The sequence below is a fragment of the Juglans regia genome, chromosome 11 (genome assembly GCF_001411555.2).
Source record: "Juglans regia cultivar Chandler chromosome 11, Walnut 2.0, whole genome shotgun sequence".
Classification (NCBI taxonomy): domain Eukaryota; kingdom Viridiplantae; phylum Streptophyta; class Magnoliopsida; order Fagales; family Juglandaceae; genus Juglans; species Juglans regia.
This window is the reverse complement of record NC_049911.1, coordinates 26,249,941-26,273,890: the sequence shown is the minus strand read 5'-3', so window position 1 is coordinate 26,273,890 and position 23,950 is coordinate 26,249,941. Positions and strand designations below refer to the sequence as shown.

The 23,950-nt window shown below is 34.6% G+C and overlaps 3 protein-coding genes and 1 pseudogene across 3 annotated transcripts; all 4 read right to left on the bottom strand.

The window, feature by feature from the left end:
* Window positions 1-2,618: 2,618 nt before the first annotated feature.
* Window positions 2,619-6,487, bottom strand: LOC108980792 (protein rolling stone-like). The gene is made up of 8 exons (XM_035683039.1): window positions 6,062-6,487; window positions 5,768-5,801; window positions 5,398-5,556; window positions 4,913-5,002; window positions 3,643-3,708; window positions 3,204-3,295; window positions 3,040-3,087; window positions 2,619-2,951 (listed from the first exon to the last, which is right to left on the bottom strand). Exons 1-8 carry the CDS (start codon window positions 6,340-6,342, stop codon window positions 2,828-2,830), a joined length of 894 nt encoding a protein of 297 aa, XP_035538932.1. The 5' UTR covers window positions 6,343-6,487; the 3' UTR covers window positions 2,619-2,827.
* A 1,436-nt stretch (window positions 6,488-7,923) lies between these two features.
* On the bottom strand, window positions 7,924-11,745 carry LOC108980793. The gene is made up of 8 exons (XM_018951798.2): window positions 11,248-11,745; window positions 9,511-9,544; window positions 9,023-9,259; window positions 8,809-8,898; window positions 8,629-8,694; window positions 8,449-8,540; window positions 8,313-8,360; window positions 7,924-8,217 (listed from the first exon to the last, which is right to left on the bottom strand). The coding sequence occupies exons 1-8, from the start codon at window positions 11,586-11,588 to the stop codon at window positions 8,100-8,102; spliced, it is 1,026 nt and encodes a 341-aa protein (XP_018807343.1). The 5' UTR covers window positions 11,589-11,745; the 3' UTR covers window positions 7,924-8,099.
* A 2,374-nt stretch (window positions 11,746-14,119) lies between these two features.
* LOC109010511 lies at window positions 14,120-15,643 on the bottom strand (annotated as a pseudogene).
* A 1,575-nt stretch (window positions 15,644-17,218) lies between these two features.
* On the bottom strand, window positions 17,219-18,469 carry LOC109014906 (short-chain dehydrogenase reductase 3b-like). Its single transcript, XM_018997394.2, has 2 exons — window positions 18,325-18,469; window positions 17,219-18,142 (listed from the first exon to the last, which is right to left on the bottom strand). The coding sequence occupies exons 1-2, from the start codon at window positions 18,339-18,341 to the stop codon at window positions 17,368-17,370; spliced, it is 792 nt and encodes a 263-aa protein (XP_018852939.1). The 5' UTR covers window positions 18,342-18,469; the 3' UTR covers window positions 17,219-17,367.
* Between the last annotated feature and the right edge of the window lie 5,481 nt (window positions 18,470-23,950).

Sequence of the window (23,950 nt, the reverse complement as noted above, 5' to 3'; positions counted from 1 at the left end):
GCCATTCCGAAATATCATCTTCTTCTGGATCTAAATCTCCGATACCAGAATTGTAATACACACAAGTGTATATGAAAATTGAAAGAAAGATAAAGTCTCACTTCGAGAGTGAATTCCTCTTAGATGAATTTAGAGAGAGAAAATGGAGTAAAAAATTTTTGTAATTTCATTCAGCGACTAACAATAGCACCTTGTTCCCACTAATAACCACCAAGGGTCACATGCTACAGACCTTCCAGTGTGCTAACCAATCAGAAAATAAGCAACTAATAGAAAGCATAAACTATTTCGTGGACCATCATGGGCATTAGGTTCATAGAGATACTGTAGCTAAAATAAAGCAAACAACAAACAATTAAAGCTAAAAACATAAATGAGAGGGACCAGCCTTTTACTCCTTCGTGTGCCCAGTACCCCTACTCTTCGTAGCCTAGACTGCGACCTTGGCCCAACTCCAGCCCAGTATGCGGCCCTTCATCAAATCTGTGTGACACTCGATTATAAGATGACTATGTGCACATAATAATTCGTGGATGCATTATCTTAGAACAGATTGCATGTCTGAGTTCATAATCTGATATATATATATATATATTTTAAAAGAGGACGGGACCCCAATTTTATTGATTGTTCTCACTTGTGGCGGAGGGAAACCGTGGTTACAAGTATGACACTTGGGATTTACATAAGCGCTAAATCTAGAAAAAAAAAGAACCCAGGCATCAAAATCAGTATAACCATATAGAGTATACGGCCTTAAATAAGATACATAACCTACATCCGAGCTAGCCAAAAGAGGGGCACCTGCAAAAAAACCCAGTACACAAGGCAAACAGAGACGCAAATAACTTGAGAACAACGAGAGACAAATAAATAACGAACAACAAACCTGGCACGAAGCTTATGATATCCTCAGGTAGGGCATACCCAGCTTGTCCATGCGGAGAAGACCCCTCATCCGACTAGGCAGCATGTGAATGTCATCCCAATCAGAGTTCAACCCTTCTGCCCCACACTTAGTTAGAAAGTCAGCCACAGCATTACCTTCATGAAAGATGTGATTCACTGTATACTCCAGGCTATTCAGATGTTCTTGTAGCTCCTCCCAGAAATCTTCTAAATACCAAATGGGGCACTTATTCTTTACAATCCAATTAACCACCAGTTGAGAGTCGGTCTCTATTTGGACCCGATAAAATCCAAGCGCGTGGCATCTGCGAACACCTTCCAATAAGCTTTTGAGTTCAGCAAAGTTATTGGTACCCAAACCCAAGGGAATAGAATAAGCCACAAGTAATCTTCCATCCTCATCCCGAATAACACCCCCAGCACCAGAGGTGCCAGGGTTCTCGAAACTACTACCATCGGTATTGAGTTTTACCCAGCCTTGACGGGGCCGGTGCCATTTTACCACCCGGACCCTCTTGGGCTTAGGGAGTAAAATTGGGATATCTAGTCTATTCAAAATATCCATGTCCTGGACGGAGAGGGAACACACTTTCATGATCTGGTCCATGGTGCGCCGGAGCCAAAATTTAATAGCGTGCCAAACCGACTCTTTTGAATGAGCTTTGTCTTCATACCGGGCTTTACAGCGCCTCTCCCAAAGTTTCCAAGAGATAATAGAGGGCAGAAGGCCAAAGATGATTCTAACCTGTGAAGACTTACCCGCACGACGAAACCAAAAATTAATTTGATCCTTCCAAGTGTAAAAAGAGGCTATATGAACCCCTAGGTGAGCTTTGTCTTGATTCATAATCTGATATATGTAATCGACAATCATTGGGAAGTGAATTAATATAATAATTAATATATGCAATCAACTATCATTGGGAAGTGAAATGTTTGCACTGACTTCATCCTGCATCATAGAGATCATAATAATCCGGCCAGTAAACAGCAAGTTTTGATCCGTTTCTCCTCTGGCAACTGAGGAGAATCGAGATAGTTCAGTTTCAAGTTTCAACCTCAGAAATCAACGTGGATTTCACACTTGCAGTAACTCGGACCTTGAGACTTGTGACAGCATTTCAAATTCATATCTGATGTTTCCTGGCTGCACTCTCTTTCCAGATATGTCGGATCCAATATCGTATCTCACATTTATACTTCTTTCCTTTTAAAGCTAGTCTGCCACTATTGGAAACAACGCAAGGACACCTCGATACAATCAGGTAAACGATTGAATGAAAACGAGCAGGCCCCACACACTTTGCTGGGAAATGAAAATCTCACCCCGAATTCCAGACCCATGCCCAGAACACGTAAATCATCGCACACATGCAGTCGTGGACTTGCAAATTTTAACGTTGTTTTGTACTTGTGATAAACATCTCATGGAAGTGTAATAAAAAACCGAACCTATGTTTGAACCTTTTTGTGTTCTTGCCAATTTGGTATGTATGTTTGTTTATTTCTTGTGCAGATAATTCCTGGTATAGACTTCGTTTCTAGGTTCCACTGTTCCAAGCCGAAGTCCAACATGGGAAAATTCGATTACTGCAATTTAATTCAACCAAGCATCTTGGCGGAAGATATGATAGCAAATATTTCGGTTTACATCTTCCTTGGAATTACGTTGGACTGCGGCAACTTCAAGATGATGCAAGTTTCTTACAAACGAAACACAGCAGAGGCGGAGAAAATTTTATTAACATGGAAATTCTGGTCCAATACCAATATCTTAAGTTTAATGCTTTCTTGGCATCGGTTTGACTTTAATAGAACAACAACAGGGTTTAAATGAACCGCCATTTCCACTGGGAATATGAGCATTCCCTCCATGTAACAAGCATATTGAGAAAATTCAATTTCCCAGAACAAGCAGCTAATTGTGTGAACTTGCGATAAAAGAACGAGGAAACAGTACAGGGAGAACTGAATTTTTTATTTTAAAAATCAGTGCATATATCCCATAGCAGGGGATGTGAACCAGAGCCAAGGAAAAATACCTGTAAATCAAACATATTTGTAGAGTTCATCAAGTGTACAATGAGAGGTGAAACAATAGGTATGAAAACGGTGCACATAATAAAGTACCATAAAGGAGCCCATGGTGTACGAAGCTCAAGAAAAGGATATGGCCACCTGAGCAAGATTCAAAATGTGTTACTGCTAGCTCTCGAGTCAATATCGGGATATTAGAGAGAATGTTATGGTTCAACACAGCCACCAAAGAGAGCCGATAAGATAATTATGCATACCATGTAAAACCACAAGCGTGAAGGATCCACTGGAAAGTAACATAGAGGCAGCTCCAGATCACAAAATATGCAAACCCAAACCAAGGAAATGGCTGAAAAAACAAACATTGTTGAAATGGCATTATGGATCCTGTAAACTCAGATTAGAGTGGAGGTATGATAAACATGCTCTATTCTACCAAAAGGTTTGGGCTATGCAACATCCAATCTGACATCCTTAACTAAGATGTAAGTTACTTATATACTATAATCCTAGTTGTCAATCTCTGAGGTTCCAGAGAACAAAATATGGAAACCCAAACCAAGCTGTTTGCACAATTCAAAAGACTGCGATAGCTATTATACTAGGAGTAATTTAATGGCATTGTTACAAGGTATAAGACCTTCCACAGTTCACTCCTATGAATTGGCTTTGCGAGCACAAATGGCTAATACTTACAAGGTTATTGAGAGCTGTATCCAGAAGAAGAAAAATGGCATTCAAACTATGCAAGCAGCCTATCAACTGCCAAGAATGAAAAAACACATAAACGGTGAGGAGAATATTAGGAATTAAATCATGTTATGATTCCTGTGAGAATTAGAACAAGATGGCGGTAACATAATTCCCAACATTTGTAAATGCAAATGATGGTAAGAAGAAATCAAGCAACTTTTATCGACGTTCTTAGAAACAGCATAACTAGAGACAATATACACAGGTTCTGAGCAGCGATAAAAGAAGGTTTTTTTAACAAACAAAGATACGGGTCATAACCACCATGTACACAAACAACCAGTTCCCACCATGTAGGCACCAGCGTGTACACCCCTGCGTGCACACACACTAAGCATATAAACTGCTGGATGGAACTCAATTTACAGAACCAAGTACAATTAATGCTACACAAGGCTGAAGGGGAAAGAAAACATCCAGAGTTTGTGCAACCACCACATCTGCATCATCAGGCAAGCAAAGATAATCAAGGAGAACATAATTTTTTTTTTATTGGCACCGGGTGTCCAGGAACAGTGTCTTGACTAATCCCGGGGGAAGGAGAACATCATTAAGAAACAATATCAGAGCAATGCAGAAATTGCATAGATAAGCAAACAAAAAACAATGGTAGATTTTTGGCTCTATCATCAAAATGGCCAAGAAAAGATCATCACCAATAAGAATATGGAGCAGAAATTCCAGTAATTTAGGGAGCACCTGCAGATTGATGAACTCAATACAGCAAAATTGTCAATTTATTAGAAGAATTAAAAAGCCAGATGCCATAATGAAATCCATTTCAAGTTGAACCTTAACTCCTTTCCATGATGTCTAACCTTGTAATATCGGAAATTATATAAGTTATGAACTTGAGTAATTTCTTCTAAAAATAATTATAAAAAGTGAGGTGAATTATTTGGTAAAACTGTTGCATTTTATTTCCTTCACTTCACAATACCCACCTAAAAATACCATTGGGACCAAAGTAAACCCAACATCCAATATTAACAGTCAATACTGCTCCAATTGTCTTATTCCAAGATGGTGTATTTGCACTTTTAGTTGAGCACCACAAAGAAAATAACATACAGTTCTTAATTTCTCTCAGCTTTAGATATCAGTTGGCATGGATGAGGAAACATAAAGAGAAGGGAAAAGAAGTTTGCGACGGTATAAAAACTTTGGTGATGGAAAGAAAAAGTTCGACTATTTAGTACAAGTGGACACTCACCAGCGTTAGGCTGAACTGCTCACCCAAGAAAAATGGCACAAGAAGACACCAAAATACGACATCTGTTAAAATAGCAGCACCTGCACAAGTCTGTTTACAAATAGAATATTAGCTTCAAAAAGAAGCTTGAAAAAACGTCCCCTAGAACAAGTTACTGACAAAAAATTCAAAAATCAAGCCATTTTTGCCACTTGACACTACTCGTGACACACGAGATTTAAGTGACCAATGAGCAATTTAAAAACCAGTCATCTATCTAGATATTAGCCATAAGATTAATGTAAAACATAATGTCACAAGGAAATACGACCAATTAAAATTTGAGGTGAAATATTCAAGCATGAGTGGAGGGAGGCATCAGCCTAATGGAACTACAAGGATTTAAAACACTTTTAACAAGATATTCAGCATCTACGACAACAAGTTCCGCAGGTTATAGCAATCTTATCATTAGCCTCAAGAAAAGGCAACAAAGATGGACTGACCTGATATACAGCTTGCATAAGATAACCCCAAAATCTCAATTTCCCCTGTATCTCCTCTTGAGCATAGTGACTTTTCAAGTTCGCTATACCCTTAACTTTTGAGGAAGGAAGTTTCTTGAAGGAAAACCAGCATCCATATGCAGATACAACGGTTCCCAGCTACACACAAAAATAGTTTAAAACTAGAGTCGCTTTAATATGGGTATGGTTTTATTTGATTCTTTTCTTTTTTTGAAGTTAAGACTTAAGACAACAAAACCCAAAACTTCGATGTTTATATTTGGAAACCAGAACAAATAATTCAGCCAGCACAATAAGAAGATTTATAAATAAATAAATAAATAAAAAAGGAAAATTGTGACTAACATACCACGAAATAGACCATAACTAATGCAAAAGTCCACCTGCAAATCAATACATCAAAAGGAAAACAAAATTAAATGGATTTAATTGTTAGAAAAACATAGCCACGGTCAGGAAATCTAAAAATGTTAAAAGTCTATAATCTCAACAACCATAAACACTCGGGAAAAAAAAAAATTCAGAAAAACAAAAACCACCATAAACGAAATAAATTTTTTTACTTCTTAAAACCCAATTGACATGTAAGTTTCATAAGAAAAATGGAGGGTGAAAAATCCGAAAATGGGGGATATGATCTTACTGGGTGTAGAAATAGAAGGCAAAAGCTCCGGCCACCGAAACGATTTCGTATAGTACCCAAGCGAGGCAAACGAAAGCGAAAGCTCTAAAGATAAGAAGCCAAAGAGGATTGAGGTTTCTCCAGCAGGGAGTCCACAAGTCATTGTAGTTAAGAGGCTCAGCTTTCAAATTTCTGACGAATCTCACCGCAACGAAAGCTGGACCCCCGATGATCAGAGCACAAACTGGCACTTGCCATCGAACCCAGTACCTGAAACCTTCGTCGCCGTCCGAGATAGACATTTCCCATACGAATTCTACACCAGAGAAAATAAATGGTAGTAGAAAACAGAAAAGCTAAAGGTCAATGAAGAACATGAGAGGCAGAGAGAGAGACTTGTAACAAGTCCAAGAAGGCCCAACTAACAAGTCCCATCCCGTTACTCGTTAAGCTTCGGTCTTTAACTTAAATACTGTGTATTAATCGGATTGGCTGTTCAAATGTTAAATTCGGTTGTTGTCTTTTTTATTGCCATAACCATGAACGTGTATTAATAGTCAAGTGACAGGCGCTTAGATACTTTTGGTATATGGATATCGCCTTGTTTCAACGCGTGGTTATAACATAAACTAATGCTACTTGCAGACTTGCAGTTGTAAAGTGTATATATACTGTATAGTTATTTTAGAAAAAAGTATTAGTTTATTATTAAAAGATTAATTTTTTTTAATATGGGATATGTATATATTTATTTTTTTAAATGATTGCGTAGCGTTTGTGTACTCACGATTACCACTATCATTTTTCATAATAAAAATAATATTTATAGTCATAAAATATATAAATATTGTATATTTCTTTTAAAATAAGTGAGTAATATGAAATTTATATAAAAAAATTAATTTTTTTAATAATAAATTTTACTCTTTTTTAAAATAAATATGTTGCAGTTACACAGTTCATGACTATATATAATAATATAAAGCGATGAATGATGGAGTCTGTAACCATCCCTTTAGATTTTTATTTATTTTTTAAAACAGACACATTTGTATTCATATTATCTTACTCCTTTTCAAAATAATATGTGGCGGTTACGTAGCTCATAAATACATGTAGTATTATTCTAATAATTTTTTTATTTCTTGCAAAATCAATAAATCTAATATCTAAAAAAATAAAAATTCAAAGAATTTTTTTATAAAGCGATGAATGATGAAGTCCGTAACCATCCCTTAAGATTTTTATTTTTATTTTTATTTTTAGAACAGACACATTTGTATTAATATTAAGAGAACCAATAATAAAGTTAGTGCCCTACAATTTCAAATTAGCATATAGCAATATCCTAGATTGAATAAAATCTAGACATTGATGCCACCGCTGAATAGTATCATCCACGAAACGAGGATATCTTGCAAATAAATGAGTTGCTTTATTTTCTTGTCTACCAACATGAAAAACATCATATGTTGTAAAACAAGGAGACTTTGAATTTCATAAATCAAATTTCCTTGTCTTGAAAAATTAAATTTTTTTAAACAATTCAACTTTTTCAAATCTCAAAATAATAATAATATTAAAAATAATATTTTATTCAACTTTCAACTTTAATTTAAAATTCTCTCATTTCATTTCACTGTCCGAACTGCACCTTAGTAGCACACTCCTTGTGCTATGGCTTATCTAGGATTAAGTTCTTGTGAGATCTATTAATTTTACCGTCCATCATCGTTAACGAAAAACATGTGACACAATTATACGTTGCCATATGTAAAATGTAATTTCTTTAATAAAAAAAAAAAAAAAAGGAAATCGAGTTTCTTTAAAAGAAACAGATAATAAAGTGAAAAAAAAAAAAAAAATCATAGGAGATAGCTTCATTCCGGATGAAGAGGTTGCAATAGTTCAAATGTAATTTGTCCAGAAGCATATATGAATCCCAGTTTATAGAAGGGCTGGGTATGAGCCCCCCATCCCCTCTTTATATACACAAGCATCAAATCAACTTGAAAACCACCTTCAATAACACTTCTCAATTATGGAGGAAAACAAGAAACTAACGTGACCTAATAAAAGCATGGGGGAACAATCTGGGGAGAATTGAATTTTTGGCTTTGATGATCAGTGCATATATCCCATAACAGGGGATGTGAACAACAGCCATGCAAAAATACCTGTAAAAGTGATACATTGATTAGTTTCTTTGTAATATATCTTATAAGGTGAAAAACAGCAGATATGGAGGAAAAATGGTGGAAACATTATGTACCATAAAGGAGCCCAAGGTGTATCCAGCTCGAGGAAAGGATATGGCCACCTGGGAGAGACTCAAAAGTAAGTTATAATCACTGATCAGATATATATATCAGATGATAGAAAAAGTACCATATCTCCCTTGTTCATACCATGTAAAACCACAGGCGTGAATCACCCATTGGAAAATTACATACAGGCAGCTCCAGATCACAAAATATGCAAGCCGGAACCAAGGAAATGGCTGAAAAAAAGATTGGAGATTCTTCAGCCTCATTGTGTCACTTAGATTAATATTATGGTTCCCACTTCTCGATGGTTTTGATACTTACAAGGCTATTAAGTGAGGTATCCACAAGAAGGAAAACAGCATTCAAAGTATGCATGCAACCCATCAACTGCCAAACACAGAACAACAGGAGATCAGAGAGGTGCCTGAGAGACTTAGATCATACAAAAGCACTTCGTATGGATACAAAGAATGAAAGTTTCCAGAGATGGATCACTCTCACCATGTTTAAACCAAGATGTGCATCTGATAAAAAGGGGACAATTACACCCCAAAATACAATGTCTGTAAGTATAACAGCACCTCCACAAGTCTGTTGCAAATAATTTATTAGCTCCAGCCAGAATTTAAAGCCTAAGAAGTTAGAAGTTATTCATTAACTAACTTGCGAGATAGTTTCGGAAAAGGTTAGAAAGTTGAGTTATGTTCGGACTAACCTGATATGCTGTTTGCATTAAATATCCCCAAAATCCTGCTCTTTGCTGTATCTCCTCTTCAGTATAGTGGCTTTGCGGCTTGATGGTACCCTTGATCTCTCTTTCCCTGTAAGTATTAAAGTTTGTTGTTCTACTCTCTTCCAAATCCCTTCTCAAAAACTCAGCGCTCGCCCCATTTTCAGAAGGAGGTGTTTGTGAGGATAGCCAACATCCATATGCAGATAAAATGGTCCCAAGCTACACAAGAAATTTTATGGCGAGTAAATCAGCAACTGCTTTAAAATGAATATAAGTTGGACTGATTTTAGATTTAAAAAAGCAATAATAAAGATAGATTTATCTTGCTCTATGTAAGTATATTCCATCTATTTTTTTAACATAATTCCAAACTAATAATTGCCTGGAGCATTTAGGAGCAAGTGGGAAGCAATAGAAATTCTTGAACTAAAGAAAATGGAAAATTGATAGGGGTATGGTGCTATACTTACTGCAAAGTAGACCATAACTAATGCAAATGTCCACCTGTAGAGAAATTCCAACAAATTATAGGAGATTAGACAGCTTTCCATGTGAATAAAACATAACTCAGTTAGATTATAATATCCCTAAGTGAAACAATGCCAAGACAAATGTTCTGTTCAACTCTTTTTTAACTTGTGATAATCTAAAGCATATAAGCTTCAAGGTCAGTTTTTGTTTTAGTGTGTTGGGACGTGCGGCAATTATGATGAAAAGTACGTAAAAGAAGAGAAAGCAAGAAAAACACAGATTTTAGGCATCAGCTTGCTTTCTCTATATACGTGTTCCACTCGATATGAGCCACATACTACAACATAGTGCTTGTAAACAGCAAAATGAGGTAAAATCTCAAAAATGAGGATGTAACCTTGGTGCGTAGAAATAGAACGCAAAAGCTTTAATGTAAAGACACAATGGAATATGGTATCCGAGCCAAGCAAAGGAAAGCACAAGATCTGAAAAACGAGAAGAAAAAGAGGATTGGGGTTTCTTGAGCGTCAAAATCACTAATCATGACAATGTAATGCCCCTGCTTTTACTTTGAGGAATACGCTGAGGGCAGGGATTTTGAAGAGGGAAATAGATATTCCAAGGCTTTGGGAGTGCTTGAAGTGAAGTGATGAATTCCAATTAGAACATAAAATAAAGGCATAGGTTTGAAGTCCTGTAGAAAGCCACTCGTTACTCCTTAGGAACCGTAACAGGCAAGCAGACAGTTGAAGGTACCCTTTTCTTTTAATAAAACCTGTTCTAAGTCCAGAAAGGGCTACTCCAATGCCTCTAATAGTGATGCATGCTTTTCTCACCCATCTTTGGCTTTCTCAGTTTACATGACTTATTCTCTATCGTATTTAGTTTATTGTGTAAATCAATCGGTATCAATTAGTATCATTGATTTATTGTATTTTCATTCTTTCTCTAGTCTCATTCACATTTAAATAGGGATATATGTTATGTATTCAAGAACAATTGACAATAGTAAAAATGTAGCCCTCAAAATCTCTCTCCCCCCCATTCTCTCTTTTGAGTATTCTCCATCTCCTTTTCTATTCCATCTTATTTTCTACACTGGTCTTTCACCCTGCTTAACTTTTTTCTTGCCACATTTTCATACGCAGGCTGCACTTGGATCGATGTCCCCTAAAAAATTCACTTGCCTGGTATCTCCTTTTGTATTCAGTGCATAGAGCTCTGACTACTCTAAAATATGCCTTTTGGGTGTGATGTCAAATGCCACAAAAACTTGGATGGATTGGCAGCTCACTATCCAACAACATGTACATGGTTGCCTAATGTCCGTTTCAGTTCCACATTGAAAATCTAGAATAGCGTGGAAGCTGTACCCTTGATTGCTTAGAAGAGTATCATAATGGTGAATGAATGTTAATTTTAACATGTTAATACTGACGTAGATAATCACATTAGAAATCTCGATTGCAATTTATGCCAGATGTTAGTAGATTAGTAGCTGTCCATCAGAAAGTTCAGAACTCTCTCACTCCACCCCCACATTTGTTAAGAATGGCCTTTAATTCTAATTGGAATTTGATCACAAATACATTTCCCAATTAAAAATCTCTAGTGCAGTACTACTGATATATTTAGAAAATTTTGAGAAACTGCAATACCAAGTTATCAAACTATTGGTCAAAAATTTTCCTAAATAAAATTAGCATACTTCAAGCGCAAGCAAAAGAAGATCTTACTCAGTATAGTAAACAAAGATGGTTGCATCCCAGTCCACAACATCCCATGCCAGAAACCCAGTCATAATCAGAAAGGATATGAATCGCGTAGCCAAGAGCCATCTGGGGTGCATCCCTCGCCAACAACTGGTCCATAGCTGGGAGGTGCTCACATGACCCTTTGGGAGAGCACTCACATAGACATCATTGCCCGGTCTAGCCAGCAGAAGGCTCTCATATATGGTGTTATCATCGCATTTTGAGCCACCTTCCTTCCTACGTAGCACCCACAAGGCGCCACAGAAGGCAACTCCAACAATGCCAAAACAAACAAAATCATACCAGTATACTTCTAGTGCCATGGCCACCACCTATAGGATATTTGGCCAATTTTTAGGCCCTCACATATGAAAACCCAAAGGAAGGATTTCCTGTATCAGATATGAAGGCCTGAGATGGATTGTCATGGAAGTACTAGTAGCATGCCTGCGCATTAGGTCCAGAACCTGTTTAGCTGGAGAAGCTTTAGTTGATAGTTCGATGCAAGACTGTTAGTTTTGACTGTCTGGTTTGGGAAATTTGAATTATGCTTAATAGAAAAATGTTTATTATTATTGAAGGAGAGGATGGTCATGATGACACTTTGGTCGGCTGCAAAGTTTGATAAAGAAAAAGGGTAAATTCCAAACGTGGGTGATTCTTGAATCGTTGTGTCGTACTCAGTTGGGCGGTCAACTGTGACAGTAGCTTCTGATGTGTGCTTCTTTTGAAAGCTATGGTCTCTATTTATGTTCAGGCCTCCTAATTCCTCTCCATTCTGATATTCTCCAATTATCTGAGTGAATTGGATGATACATATATATATATATACAGGTGTATAAATATATACGTACATATATACATATCATATACATTCATATATATATATATATATATATATATACACACACACATCAGATGACAGCGGGTATGCTCATGACATTGATTCCAAAAAATGTAGGTAGGCTGAGAAGACTGATAGTTGGTAAAACATTCTTTACCTTTTTTTTCTTCCCCAAAAAAAGAAGATTTTCGAACTGTCCACAGGTCTAGCAAAGAGTCAAAGCTGTTCGTAAATAGCTTGTAATTCAATTCGATAAGAATTTATTTGCATTTATTAAGCCTGTTTTGCTTACAGTTCTCATGTTAGAAGGACTCTTTCCTCAGTGGATCTCAACGTCACTCACTTTCTTCCCTTTTACCCATTACCTAATTTCTCTAACTACGTATCCTGCAATTAATAACTGTATAAACTGAGATTTGGGGAATGAAATGAACAAACTTCTCAGATGGACTGCTTGATCTGGTAGTGCCTCGTGGTCGTGCCATGTCATATTAAAAAACAAAAACAGACCGTAAAACTTTTTTTTTTTGCTTGTTATCACCTATATTAATTTTTTATCACGATGAAAAGCATATGTATAATGATTCATTAACTATAAACGATTATTAAATCCCCTAATAAACCACCAAAATGTATCATTCAGTTCATTACTAAACAATAATCATACCAAAAGTTTCTATTAATCTCCCTCGTTTCCAAGATCATAATTTTATTTTCATTCTATTATGTCAAAAAAAATATCATAGCCTACAATTGATGGAACTTGTTTTATAATCATTGCTATTAAGGGTGTAAATTAGTCCGGTCCGGCCAGTGATGGACCGAAATTCATTTTCTCAAACTAGACCGGTAGCTATCAGTCCGGCCCAATTATTTTGTTATTTTATTTTATTTTTATTTTTTACAAATATATTAATAAAAAAATTATTTAAATTACTAAAACTAAAATTAAGATGAATTATTAATATGGATTATGTAACTAACTCATTAAAAAAATATTTAACTATATTTATATTTATGATGTTGATAGTTACTACTTACAAACTTAGACTTTACTCTTTAGTATGCATAATTATTAATAATTTCATACATTTTATATATGATTAATGAATATCAAATAATTTCATTTTACATAAATTATTCATGTTTGCTTGCAACTAAGGTATTTAAAAAAAATTACCCAATTACTTTAATTAAATGTAAATAATAGAATATGTATGAATGTATGATGTATTAACTATTTATATATAATAACACAATCATCACATGATTTATGATTTATTATTAATTGATAGCATATATTATTTAATATTTTATATGGTCAATGATAATAAATTATATAAAAGTTACATTATTAAATTATATAATTACTATATATAAATAATATATTAAATTATTAAAAATATTTTTTAAAAATATATATAGGAGTTCAGTTGGTTCAATCCAAAATTTATAAACTCAGAGACCGAACCGAATTTCTTCTATCCACAATTTTTGGGATTAAGATTGATTGGTACAGTATTCCATCCGATTCGATCGAACTATATACCTCTAGTTTCTATTAATAAAAAACAGGATGATAAATAGATCCAAAGAGAACATGCGCTCACAATTGAGAAAAAAAGGAGTGTTACATTTTGTTTTTCTTTTCTTTTAATATAAGCAGTGCCAGGTTGAGCGGTCACAATAAATTCTTATACAACTCTTCTAAGTACAGTCGGGAGGCGTAAGCCCGGGGAAATCGTCCTGCCACATGTCAGCCTGTCAGTTTAAAAAAAACTAAAACATATGAAAATAGAAAGGCAGAGCTGCATTAAGAGCTCTTCTCTTCGAAGGGAGGGATCTCTCATCTTCGTGGGTTGAAATTTTTTCCAAGGGTTATTATTTTCTCTGAGGGGTCTCTCGTCTTCCACTATGGCTGCAAATCATCGAGCATGGCAACAACAGTGTTTGTCTTCTTCACTGCCTTGGGCGACTTAGCATTGCTCCTACTACTATATATACATCTATCTATCTAATTTTCTTGTCCAATTTTCCCGTTCTTTCTCTACAAAACTCGGCCCAAAGATTCGAAACCTACAATATACTAACAGAAACATCCGTAAGAATTATAGCAATCCAAGAAACCCACACCCACTTTGGGATCACACTCCTCGTAGCCCCACTCGCATAGAATGCAAACATTTTGTACACAAAATACGGTACCATGAGACCCTTGACAATCGAATACACTGTGTAAAAGGGGGTAGACATGAGATCGTACAATTTCGCGGTAAATACGACGTCATTCTTCCGAGCATTTGCCAGCATCCAAGTGTTCTGGCACGTGCTAGTGACCTTGGCATGGATGAGGAGCACAAGTATAGCGTAGGTGCCATGAGAGACCAGGTACCGACACGTGAGGAAGACGAAGAGCGTTGCCAAGTGGTTGGCTATGAAGAGGAGGTCTTTGGGTTTGAAGACAATGAAATGGAGAAGGTCCATTAAGAAGTATGCGATGTTGTAGTCGAGGACTCTGGGGTTCTCTGGGACTCGGTGTTCAGAGATGCAAAATGGAGATTCTTTGGAAGAATAAGGGAGGGGACGAAAATGCACCATTTTCCATTTCACTGAAACGATGCCATCTCATTTTCCACGTAGACACCGACTCCCCAACGGTTACGCCCCCGACTGCATATAGCTTTTTTCATTCTCATATAGGTCCAAGTGGCATTTTCTTTTCTTTTTTTAAAAAAAATCTTTTTCGGTGGTTAATTCTATAGAAACTTACCAGTCTCACCTAGAACATCCACATTGAATTATGTAAATACAAATGCAAAATTTACATAATATCACAAAATTTTATATTTGACTATTCTACTTAAAATTTATTCTCACATTAGATTATTTATCTATTAGTTAAAATAATAATAAAATATTATTAATTTAATAATAATATTTTTTCTATTAAATTTTTTTTCTAAATTAAGAGGTACAGGGAAATATTGTTTTTCTAAATTCTGCATTGCAAGAACTTTCTCAAACATAATTTTTTCCGTCAAATGAGTTCAGAAAAATATTTTAGTTCCTAGTTCAGAGAGAGGGGCTCGTAGGATTTCATTTCTAAAAGACCATTAAGAGTGTTCAGGAAGAGAGAGAGAGTGTTCAGAGTTAAAGAAAGTATTTTTTATTTCATTTGGTCCAGCTACAATGAAATTTAAATATGACCCACAATACTAATTTACTGTAGCTAAAAATCATTTTCTTTTACATTTGCCAATACACACTCCAGCACCACCATCAGAGTTTCCAAATGTGAGACTGTGAGACGAAGACGAAGACGAAGGAACAAATGTGAGAATCAGGATTTGGCTTCTCTGTGCTTGGGGAATACGAAAGGGGTACCTCTGTGCTTGGGAAAGATGAAGAAACAAATGTGAGACGAAGTAAGATTGGTTTTGAGAGATGAAGAAAGGAAATGGTGCTGTTTCAATTTAATGCCATGTGGGACGCAGTTACGTATGCCGCAATTACCCCCGCGGTTGCCTCTAGCATTTTTGTGTATATATATATATATTAGTCATTGGTGACCTTTCAAAAAAAAAAAAAGAAATCAGTCCATTCCGTTTCTTCTGAGACTTTAATACTGACTTAATTTGTTCCCACATGAGATCGATAACTTTCATATCACCCCCAACCTCATGATCATGTTCAATTCTTGTAAGTAGAAGAAAGCTCGAGCTTGTATATATAAATTTTCCACAAATTAAATTTACAAGCTGGGAAGTTTTACTGGTCTTGTTTGCAAATAAATCCTTTTTTTTATATATAATTTTGTTCGAGTTTTACATATAAATACAATATTTATTGTAGGACCTATTCTACTTATAAAATTTAAATTAAATTAAAAATAAATTTTATATTAATATTTGTTGATCATGTGACAATTTTCCGCATCACTAATCATGTATCTGATCATCTTGTGTCAATAACCACGCTTGTAAATAATTTTTTTGATTTCATTTCCAAACTCTTGGGTCCCTTCAAATCATAGTTGAAGATTTGGTGCTAAAAAAAATTGAAGGAAAAAAGAACTAGAACGAGAACCAGTTTAATTATCTATTTAATCAGGAAAACAATGTACGTAGTATTAACGGTGTTATTTTTTTTAGAGTAATATTACGTATAGTCGTAGAGTGTGTAAGTGTAATGTAATCATTTTAAAAAAATTAAATAAATACAGGATTCACATAAAAAAAATTAATTTTTTAATAATAATTCTCACTCTTTTTTAAAATAACTACATAACACTTACACACTACATAATTATATATAATATTACTCCATTTTTTAATCACAAGCACTTTATGACTTATGAGCCCAAGTAAAGCACTTTATGACTTATGAGCCCAAGTACTGGCACATTATAATTAATTGCTCAACATGAGCACGCATGTCTTCTTTCAGACTGCAAACATTGAATTGGGACACAGCAGCTTGAACTTTTATAGGGTGAACATGTATTCTTGCAAATTGCATTAATTAATTAATTAATTAATATATATATATCCTTGACCTTAAAAAACATAAAAAGACTGTCCTTTTATATATATATATTTTTTTCATTCGCAAGTCACTGTCGGTAAATTAAGAGCTGTCCAAATTAAATTAGTCATGTAGAAGTACTGATTTGTGCATGTCTTCCAATTAAGATGCAAAAATCAAATGCTATATAGTATATACCCACCCACATGACCTCTATGTTGAGATGCTTAATTAAGGTCCTAAGTACTCACACTTCCTCAAATAAATATCTGTCCTTTTTCTTCTCCAGTACTCCATTGTTTTAATTCATTCATGTGAACAGAAAAATAGGAGATTTTTCCTTTGATTTATATGCAATAAATCATTTTTATACATAATTCATAACAACAAAACATGTACGTGTTAAGAGACAGAACATCATGAGATGGCGAAGGCCGGGCTTTGTTGAGGAGAACAAGAGAGCTGGCAGCTTTTAAGTACTTACTACATGTACACAAGCAGACAAGACTGATGGATATATGAACTGGAAACACTAGTAAATGATAACAAAATTCCAGATTACAAGGAAAATGCACATGGGAAATCCCGGTAATAAGGTTTGACTTCGAAAAGTAAAATCATTTCAATTTTACAAGGAAGATGAAAAATAAAAAATAAAACAATCAGAGCTAGCTAGCCAATATTCATACAATATAATTAAATGTTGGCTCCTTGCAAAAACCCTCCAGGTTTTTTTAGATCGCTGAAAAACGTTGATTAACCACAGTGAATCCTCCATCCAAGCTCAAGTTGTGGCCACTGATGTAAGCAGATTCATCAGAAGCAAGAAACAAAGCAGCCTCAGCAACGTGCCTTGCCTTCAAAACAATGCCCTTCAAGTTGGCTGCATCACAGCTGTTGGCTTCTACCTCATCCGGCTGCAGATTGTAAGCCATACACGAAAGAGGTGTTGCAATTCCAAACGGGGAAATGCAGTTGACTCTGATCCCTGAAGCCCCAAGCTCGCTGCAGGCCGCCCGGACAAGACCAACGAGGGCATGTTTCGATACTGTATATGCATGTGGGCCGGCTCCCCCGAGCGAGGCAGCCACGCTCGTAGTGCATATGATGGATCCGCGTATGTTTCTGCCCACCATGGCACGAGCTGCGTGTTTGATTGTTGCAGCCACCCCACGAACGTTTGTGGCCATGGTGTCGTCGAAGCCATTGATGTCAAGCTCCAGGATGCCAGTTTTAGGGCCTATAATTCCAGCGTTACTGAACAAAACATCCAGGCTGCCATATTTTTCCAAGGTGTAACTCACTGTTTCCTCAACTTGCTTCTCGTCTCTTACATCGCAATGGCGGTAACTCACTCTGTCTTGGCCTATTGATGCTGCAACTTGATTACCCAGTTCGTCTTGAACATCAGCAACAACCACAAAAGCACCATTCTCGGCGAATAATCTGACAGCCTCCTCGCCAATTCCACTTGCTGCACCTGTGATGATTGCAACCTTGCCCTCCAACCTAAGGAAGGATCATCGAGTATAAACCGTGTTAGCTAGTAATCCGAGAAAAAAAAAGTTAGGTGCTAGGAAAATATTTTAGTTCTAAGGAATAGAATTAGAAGGCTATTACAGGTGAGGTTGCAGAGGCAGATCTAAGGGAGGGATCTAAGGGCCGGGATCGGGGAAAGATCAAAACCTTACCTTGGCTTAGTCGACATTGGTGATCGGTCCAGCTTCTTGTTCTCTTCTCAAACTTCCAGTAAGGATCTTGGATCTGCTGCATATATTAGCTTTGTCATCGTATATTTATATATCTAAGATTTAGCAGGCAGCTAGCAGACCTCCATATGACATGTGTATCAAAGACTAATTACCTTTTTTTTTTTTTAAGCCCTAGCAAATTGAGTGATTTGTTCAACTTTATATGAATTTTATATTCTTTTTTTAAATGTCTGAGTTGTAAGGATCAGTGATTTCGATTCTTGGATTTTTCATAATTTGGGTCAAAATAGTGATTCCATTCATCTCCTATATATATACATGCATGATACATACATATACATATATATATATATATATATATATATATATATATATGTGTGTGTATTAATTTAAGACAAATGCTATAGCACTCATAGAGAAATTTCAAAAAAGTAAATTCACGAACTGATATTACTTCATATGATATCATGTTAGACGATCTACTTTACAATAAAAATATATTTATAATCTAACGTACTATATCAAATCACATTAGTTTATGAGTTTACTTTTATGCAATTTTTTTATGGCTAAAATATTATTAACTCGAAGACATACACAATATTTTTATTTTAGATAATAAGAAATTCATAATATGAATAGAAAATTAATTTGTTCATGCAAGAACTACACTAATAATGCATTTAACCTATATGTATTAATTAATCTCCTCGGCTATAGTACAGGAAAATTACAAATTGATTAGGATTAGGAAATAAAGTACTTTATGATGCCATCAATTATTCTTTCAAGTCAACAGTTCATTGCTATTTTAAAATTCATCGTATTAATTCCTACAATTAATTAATAGAGTAACAGTTTAAACATTCAGCCAAAATTTTGTATAATTTATTAATATTCTCTGATCAATGGTGTTTCGTTCTTAAAAAATTGTAATTATTATAAACTAAAAATTGCAACTGGCTGATCTATTTTTTATTCTTTTAAACCCTTCCATTTTTGAACCATTCCATGTTAGCATCATAACACTAGGCCGCATGCGTTAAAATAGTAATTGATAGCTATAGCTAGCAATTAATGAATTGCTAATTAGTACTTTAAGATAAATAGAGATCTTACATTATAATTTAATATTGTCTATAAATTAAGTAAATATCATCACGAGTACTAAATATCGCAATATCTATCATGTATTGTGTCACTCTTCTAGCTAATTAATTACATCAAATGTTTTTAAAAAATAATGGTAATTAAGTATATCTCATCGATCGATCATATCCTTGTAAAATCTAAATTAGGGCATGATTAACCTAGCTATTTCTTTAATCTAATTCAACAATGATTAATTTACTTAAGAGAAGTATATTGCTTATAAGTTGATCAGTGTCTCAATAGTCATTGGATTACTCTCACGTGATAATTTAAAAAAATTATAATAATAAAATGAGATGAATTAAGGTGAATTAAAAATCTAAACAAGACCTAAAAAGAAAATAGAGAAATACCCATAAACTGAAACCTGAAGTACTCCATTTGCAGCTATACTATACATCCAACTTGTATGGATCGAATGCTAAGTACTAGAGCATCCTCAAGACGCATTCAATCAATTAGACTATATATTATAATAAATATAGGTAGGTTCCCTAGGTTGTGGCGCTCGATGAAGTGACCTTAGTGCCCGATTCTGCTGCTTCTTTTCCTAAAGCTCAATCTAGGCTTAGGTTACGATGTATATATACTGGTGTTTGGTGCGGTTCACAGTAGGTGTAGGGTCGGGTAATTGGCCTGGTAAGTTCATTTTACCCCCAACTTATATAAAGTAAATAAATAATAAAATAGTTCACATCTTTTGGATAGATTATTATTATCTATACTTCAATTTTGAAACTTTTACTATTATAGAATATTTTAATCATTCCATTACAATCCCTTCTTCCCTTCTTTCCTTCTTTAGGGCATGATTGGACGCTTAAGGTAGTCATTGAGATGGGTTTAGTATTTAAGTTAAGTTTAGTTGAGTTGAGTTATAAATAATAATATTTAAAAGATTCCATTAAGATTAGTTAAACTTTTTTAGGTTCAGATCATGTATTTAGCTTTTTAAATTAAAATGTATGAAATAGGTTGAGATGAGTTTAATTTTTTTATGAGAAGCTGAAAAAGTAATGAGTCTCATCAAAGATTGGTTTGAGACGAGTTCAGTTTGGTTCAATAACTAAACACAACCCAAATATCTTAGAATTTTGTGAATAGTAATGAAATTGTTTGAGTGAAGATCTTTTATTAGATTTTGGAAAATCAAAGAAAATTTTAATTAAAAATATTATAAAGTTAAAAAATTATTTGAATATAATTTTTGTTTTGAAGTTTGTAGAATTTGTATTGATGTTTATGTTTTGTTTTGAAGTTTGTAAAAATTGTATTGATTTAATTTTGTATTTCAATAATGATTAGGTAATGATTAAATTAAAAAAAAAAAGTAGAAAATTTGAAATTAAAAATTTTTTATATTTGAGTATTGTTGTTTGAAAATAAAATTATGATATTTTTTTAAAACTCTCATGGTGTCCAAACATGCTCTTAATCTCGCCCATGGATCAAGTGCCAATTATCACATTAGCAATGAGATATTGCCACCTCTCCACTGATTGTTTCAATTGATTTCTATTGCGTGCTTTTACTTTTTATGTTTTATTTTATAAGATTTTTTGGACTTTGAAATGGTTTTTAGTTTTTTTTTTTTTTTTTTTTTTTTTTTTTTTTTTTTTTTTTTTCTTTTGGTGGCATATCATGCCATGCAACATTTTTATTAATTTAAAACATTAATAAAAAAATTGATTTAATCAAAAGAAAAATTATTCTCATCAGTCACTATTCACTATCCCACACTTCATACTCTATGAAAAAATTATAAATATAAAGTATGAAAATGAATAATAATTGATACATAAAATTCCTCTAACCAAAATTGAAATATATGTGTTGGGACAATCCTCATCGTTGTATATATGCAACGCTTTTAATGGCCACCTATTGAAATAGAGAGCAACCTCATGGGATCCCAATTAGGGCTGCAACCCGACCAAACCGTCTAGTTTTTTGCCCGATCCGATCCGACCCGCAAGTTTGCTGGAAAGAACTCGACCCGACCCGACCCGATATCGGGTCAACCCGTTTAAATTTTCCTTTACACGATTAGTGGCTTCAATCGCAAGATCAGAATTATTTTGTGTTCTTGGCGGCTTCGATCTCAAAATCAGAATTACTTTGTGTTCTTGGCATACCCAAACAAACAAAAATCAAGATCAGTGGGTTTGATTTTAGGAACCACAGCACCAACCTCAGTCTCGCGACGAAAGTCTGATGGGGGCGACAACACGAAACCAAAATAAAGAAAAGATTGAATCGGAAGCAGATATCTTTCTTTTAACTTTTGAGCAAGAAACAAAAAAATGCAGACTTGTAGTCAATGAGTCATGCCAAAAAAAAAAAAAAAGCAAAAGCAATAAAGTACTAACCACACGCTTATGTTTTTTTTTTCCTATCATGATACAGGGTATGTGGTCCATTTAAACATGATGATAAGGATGAAGTAGTGTTTTTCAATCCTCTGGAACACTCACCCTTTAGTATTTCTCTCAAAGTTGAGGGAGATGGAGCAGGATTTCAGCGGCTTCAATCTCATCGGCTGAACTCGTTGTTGCTTGGGAAAGGATTGGGTTGGGAAGATAGAGGAGTTGGGTTGCTCCGGCAGTGAACTCGTTGTTGCTTGGGAAAGGATTGGGTTGGGAAGATAGAGGAGTTGGGTTGCTTCGGCAGTGAACTCGTCGAAGAACATGTTGCTTGGGTTGGGAAGACGAGAAATGAGGAAGAGAATGGGGAGGCTAGCTAGGGTTTCTACATTCGGATTGCTTATAACACGACTTGCGGGTCGAAACCGGCATTTCACGAGTTCGACCCGAAAATATTTTTAACCCGCATTTTATCGGTCGGGTCGGGTCGGGTCGGGTCATTCGGCCGGATCGGATATGAAGGTTTTCTACACAGGCCTAATCCCAATAGATGTCTCTCATGGTTAAGTTAGTGAGAGAAGTTAAAGTCTACGAGTCAATTTAATTTTTTATTTTAAAGTTTGAAAAAATTATATTTTTTTAATGTTTTATTTGAGAGTTTGAAAAATTTGTAATGATTAAATATTTAAAATTAAAAAATATTTTATATTTGTGTAATATTTAAAACCAATAGACTATTTCAATATCTAAATTAACCAAAGAAAACTCATTCATAGATCTTTTGGGTTTGGCCAATTTATTATTTGATAAACCGATATCAATGATGCGTCATACCATACGTAACAAATCGGTCGATGATTCGATGTCACGTCAATTAAGTACTTATTAATTTGCCGCGTTAAGAATTATTAAAAATCAAACAAAAACAAAACACTTAAAACATACTTAACATGAGATTATAAAGAAGATTAAAAACAATTTAAAATGACAGTTTTTAAAAAAATATATTTAACATGGTAGACGAAGGGTGCATGCAGGCTGTCCACGTACGCCATCCCCAAGAAAGGTTGGTCTTTCCTCACCTGCATGGACGAGATGCCGGCCATGGCCATGGGTATCCACCAACCAGTCTGATTTTATTATTCTTTCTTTTTTCTTTTTTTTTTCTTTTTTTTCCATTAAGAGTAAATATATAATTTTAATCTCTTAAAGAAGGCAATATAAATAATATGTTAGAAAATTTAAATATTTCACTTTATTTATTTAGGTAATTGGACTTTAGACGGTTTTATATTATACTATGTCGCCCACCGGTACGGAGGTATCTTTAGTAATGTTTTGAATACCGTACTGGAAGTCGTACCGGTTAAGATATTAAAACGAAATATTTCGATATTAGTACCGTTTCGTGAACCGTTTCGAGATCGTCGATATATGAATAAATTATATAGAAATATATATGTATATATAAATTATAAATAGTCTAATCGAATTAGGGGTCAAAAAATAAGCTTATAGTCTAAAAAAAAAAAATTTGAAGGCTAAAATTGAGGCCGGTATTGCCGGTATTTGGGCCAGTACAAAACGTATATGGTACTTGTACTGGTATGGCAAATATTGGCCGTACCAACCAATACGGTACGAGATCCAAAACAGTGGCCTCTAGTGCATTTAAACTTTTTTAATTTTATTTTAAACAACTTTAAATATTAAAAAAAAAACTATTTCGAAAGGTAAACTCAGACGACATAATATTGTTTTCTTTAGACTTTTATGGCTTGTTTAGAAACACAACTATTCTCGGTTATTTTCATACTACTTTACTATTATTCACAAACTAATAATTACTATTTCAATATTATTCATAATTATTTTGAGATATCTTTAATATCCAAATTACATGCTCTAATTAGTGTAAATTGAAAGTAATAAATAGTTTTTTATTTCATATTATTGATTTTGACGGTTCAGACCTAATTAATTGTTTATAGGAGGAGAATATTAGTAAATTTTGGCGATTACATTTTTTTAATTTAAATTTTCTTGATTACTTAGGTTTAAGATCTTGCGTACTTTTTTTTTTTATGTTT

Coding starts and splice junctions, on each gene's coding strand:
- LOC108980792 (XM_035683039.1), bottom strand. CDS start 6,342: ATGTCTATCTCGGACGGCGACGAAGGTTTCAGGTACTGGGTTCGATGG. Junction 5,802..6,061: donor GCCTTCTATTTCTACACCCA/GTAAGATCATAT, acceptor ATTGATTTGCAG/GTGGACTTTTGCATTAGTTA. Junction 3,088..3,203: donor CACGCTTGTGGTTTTACATG/GTATGCATAATT, acceptor AATCTTGCTCAG/GTGGCCATATCCTTTTCTTG.
- LOC108980793 (XM_018951798.2), bottom strand. CDS start 11,588: ATGGCACTAGAAGTATACTGGTATGATTTTGTTTGTTTTGGCATTGTT. Junction 9,260..9,510: donor TAGTTATGGTCTACTTTGCA/GTAAGTATAGCA, acceptor TTTCTTGTGTAG/CTTGGGACCATTTTATCTGC. Junction 8,218..8,312: donor ACACCTTGGGCTCCTTTATG/GTACATAATGTT, acceptor TCACTTTTACAG/GTATTTTTGCATGGCTGTTG.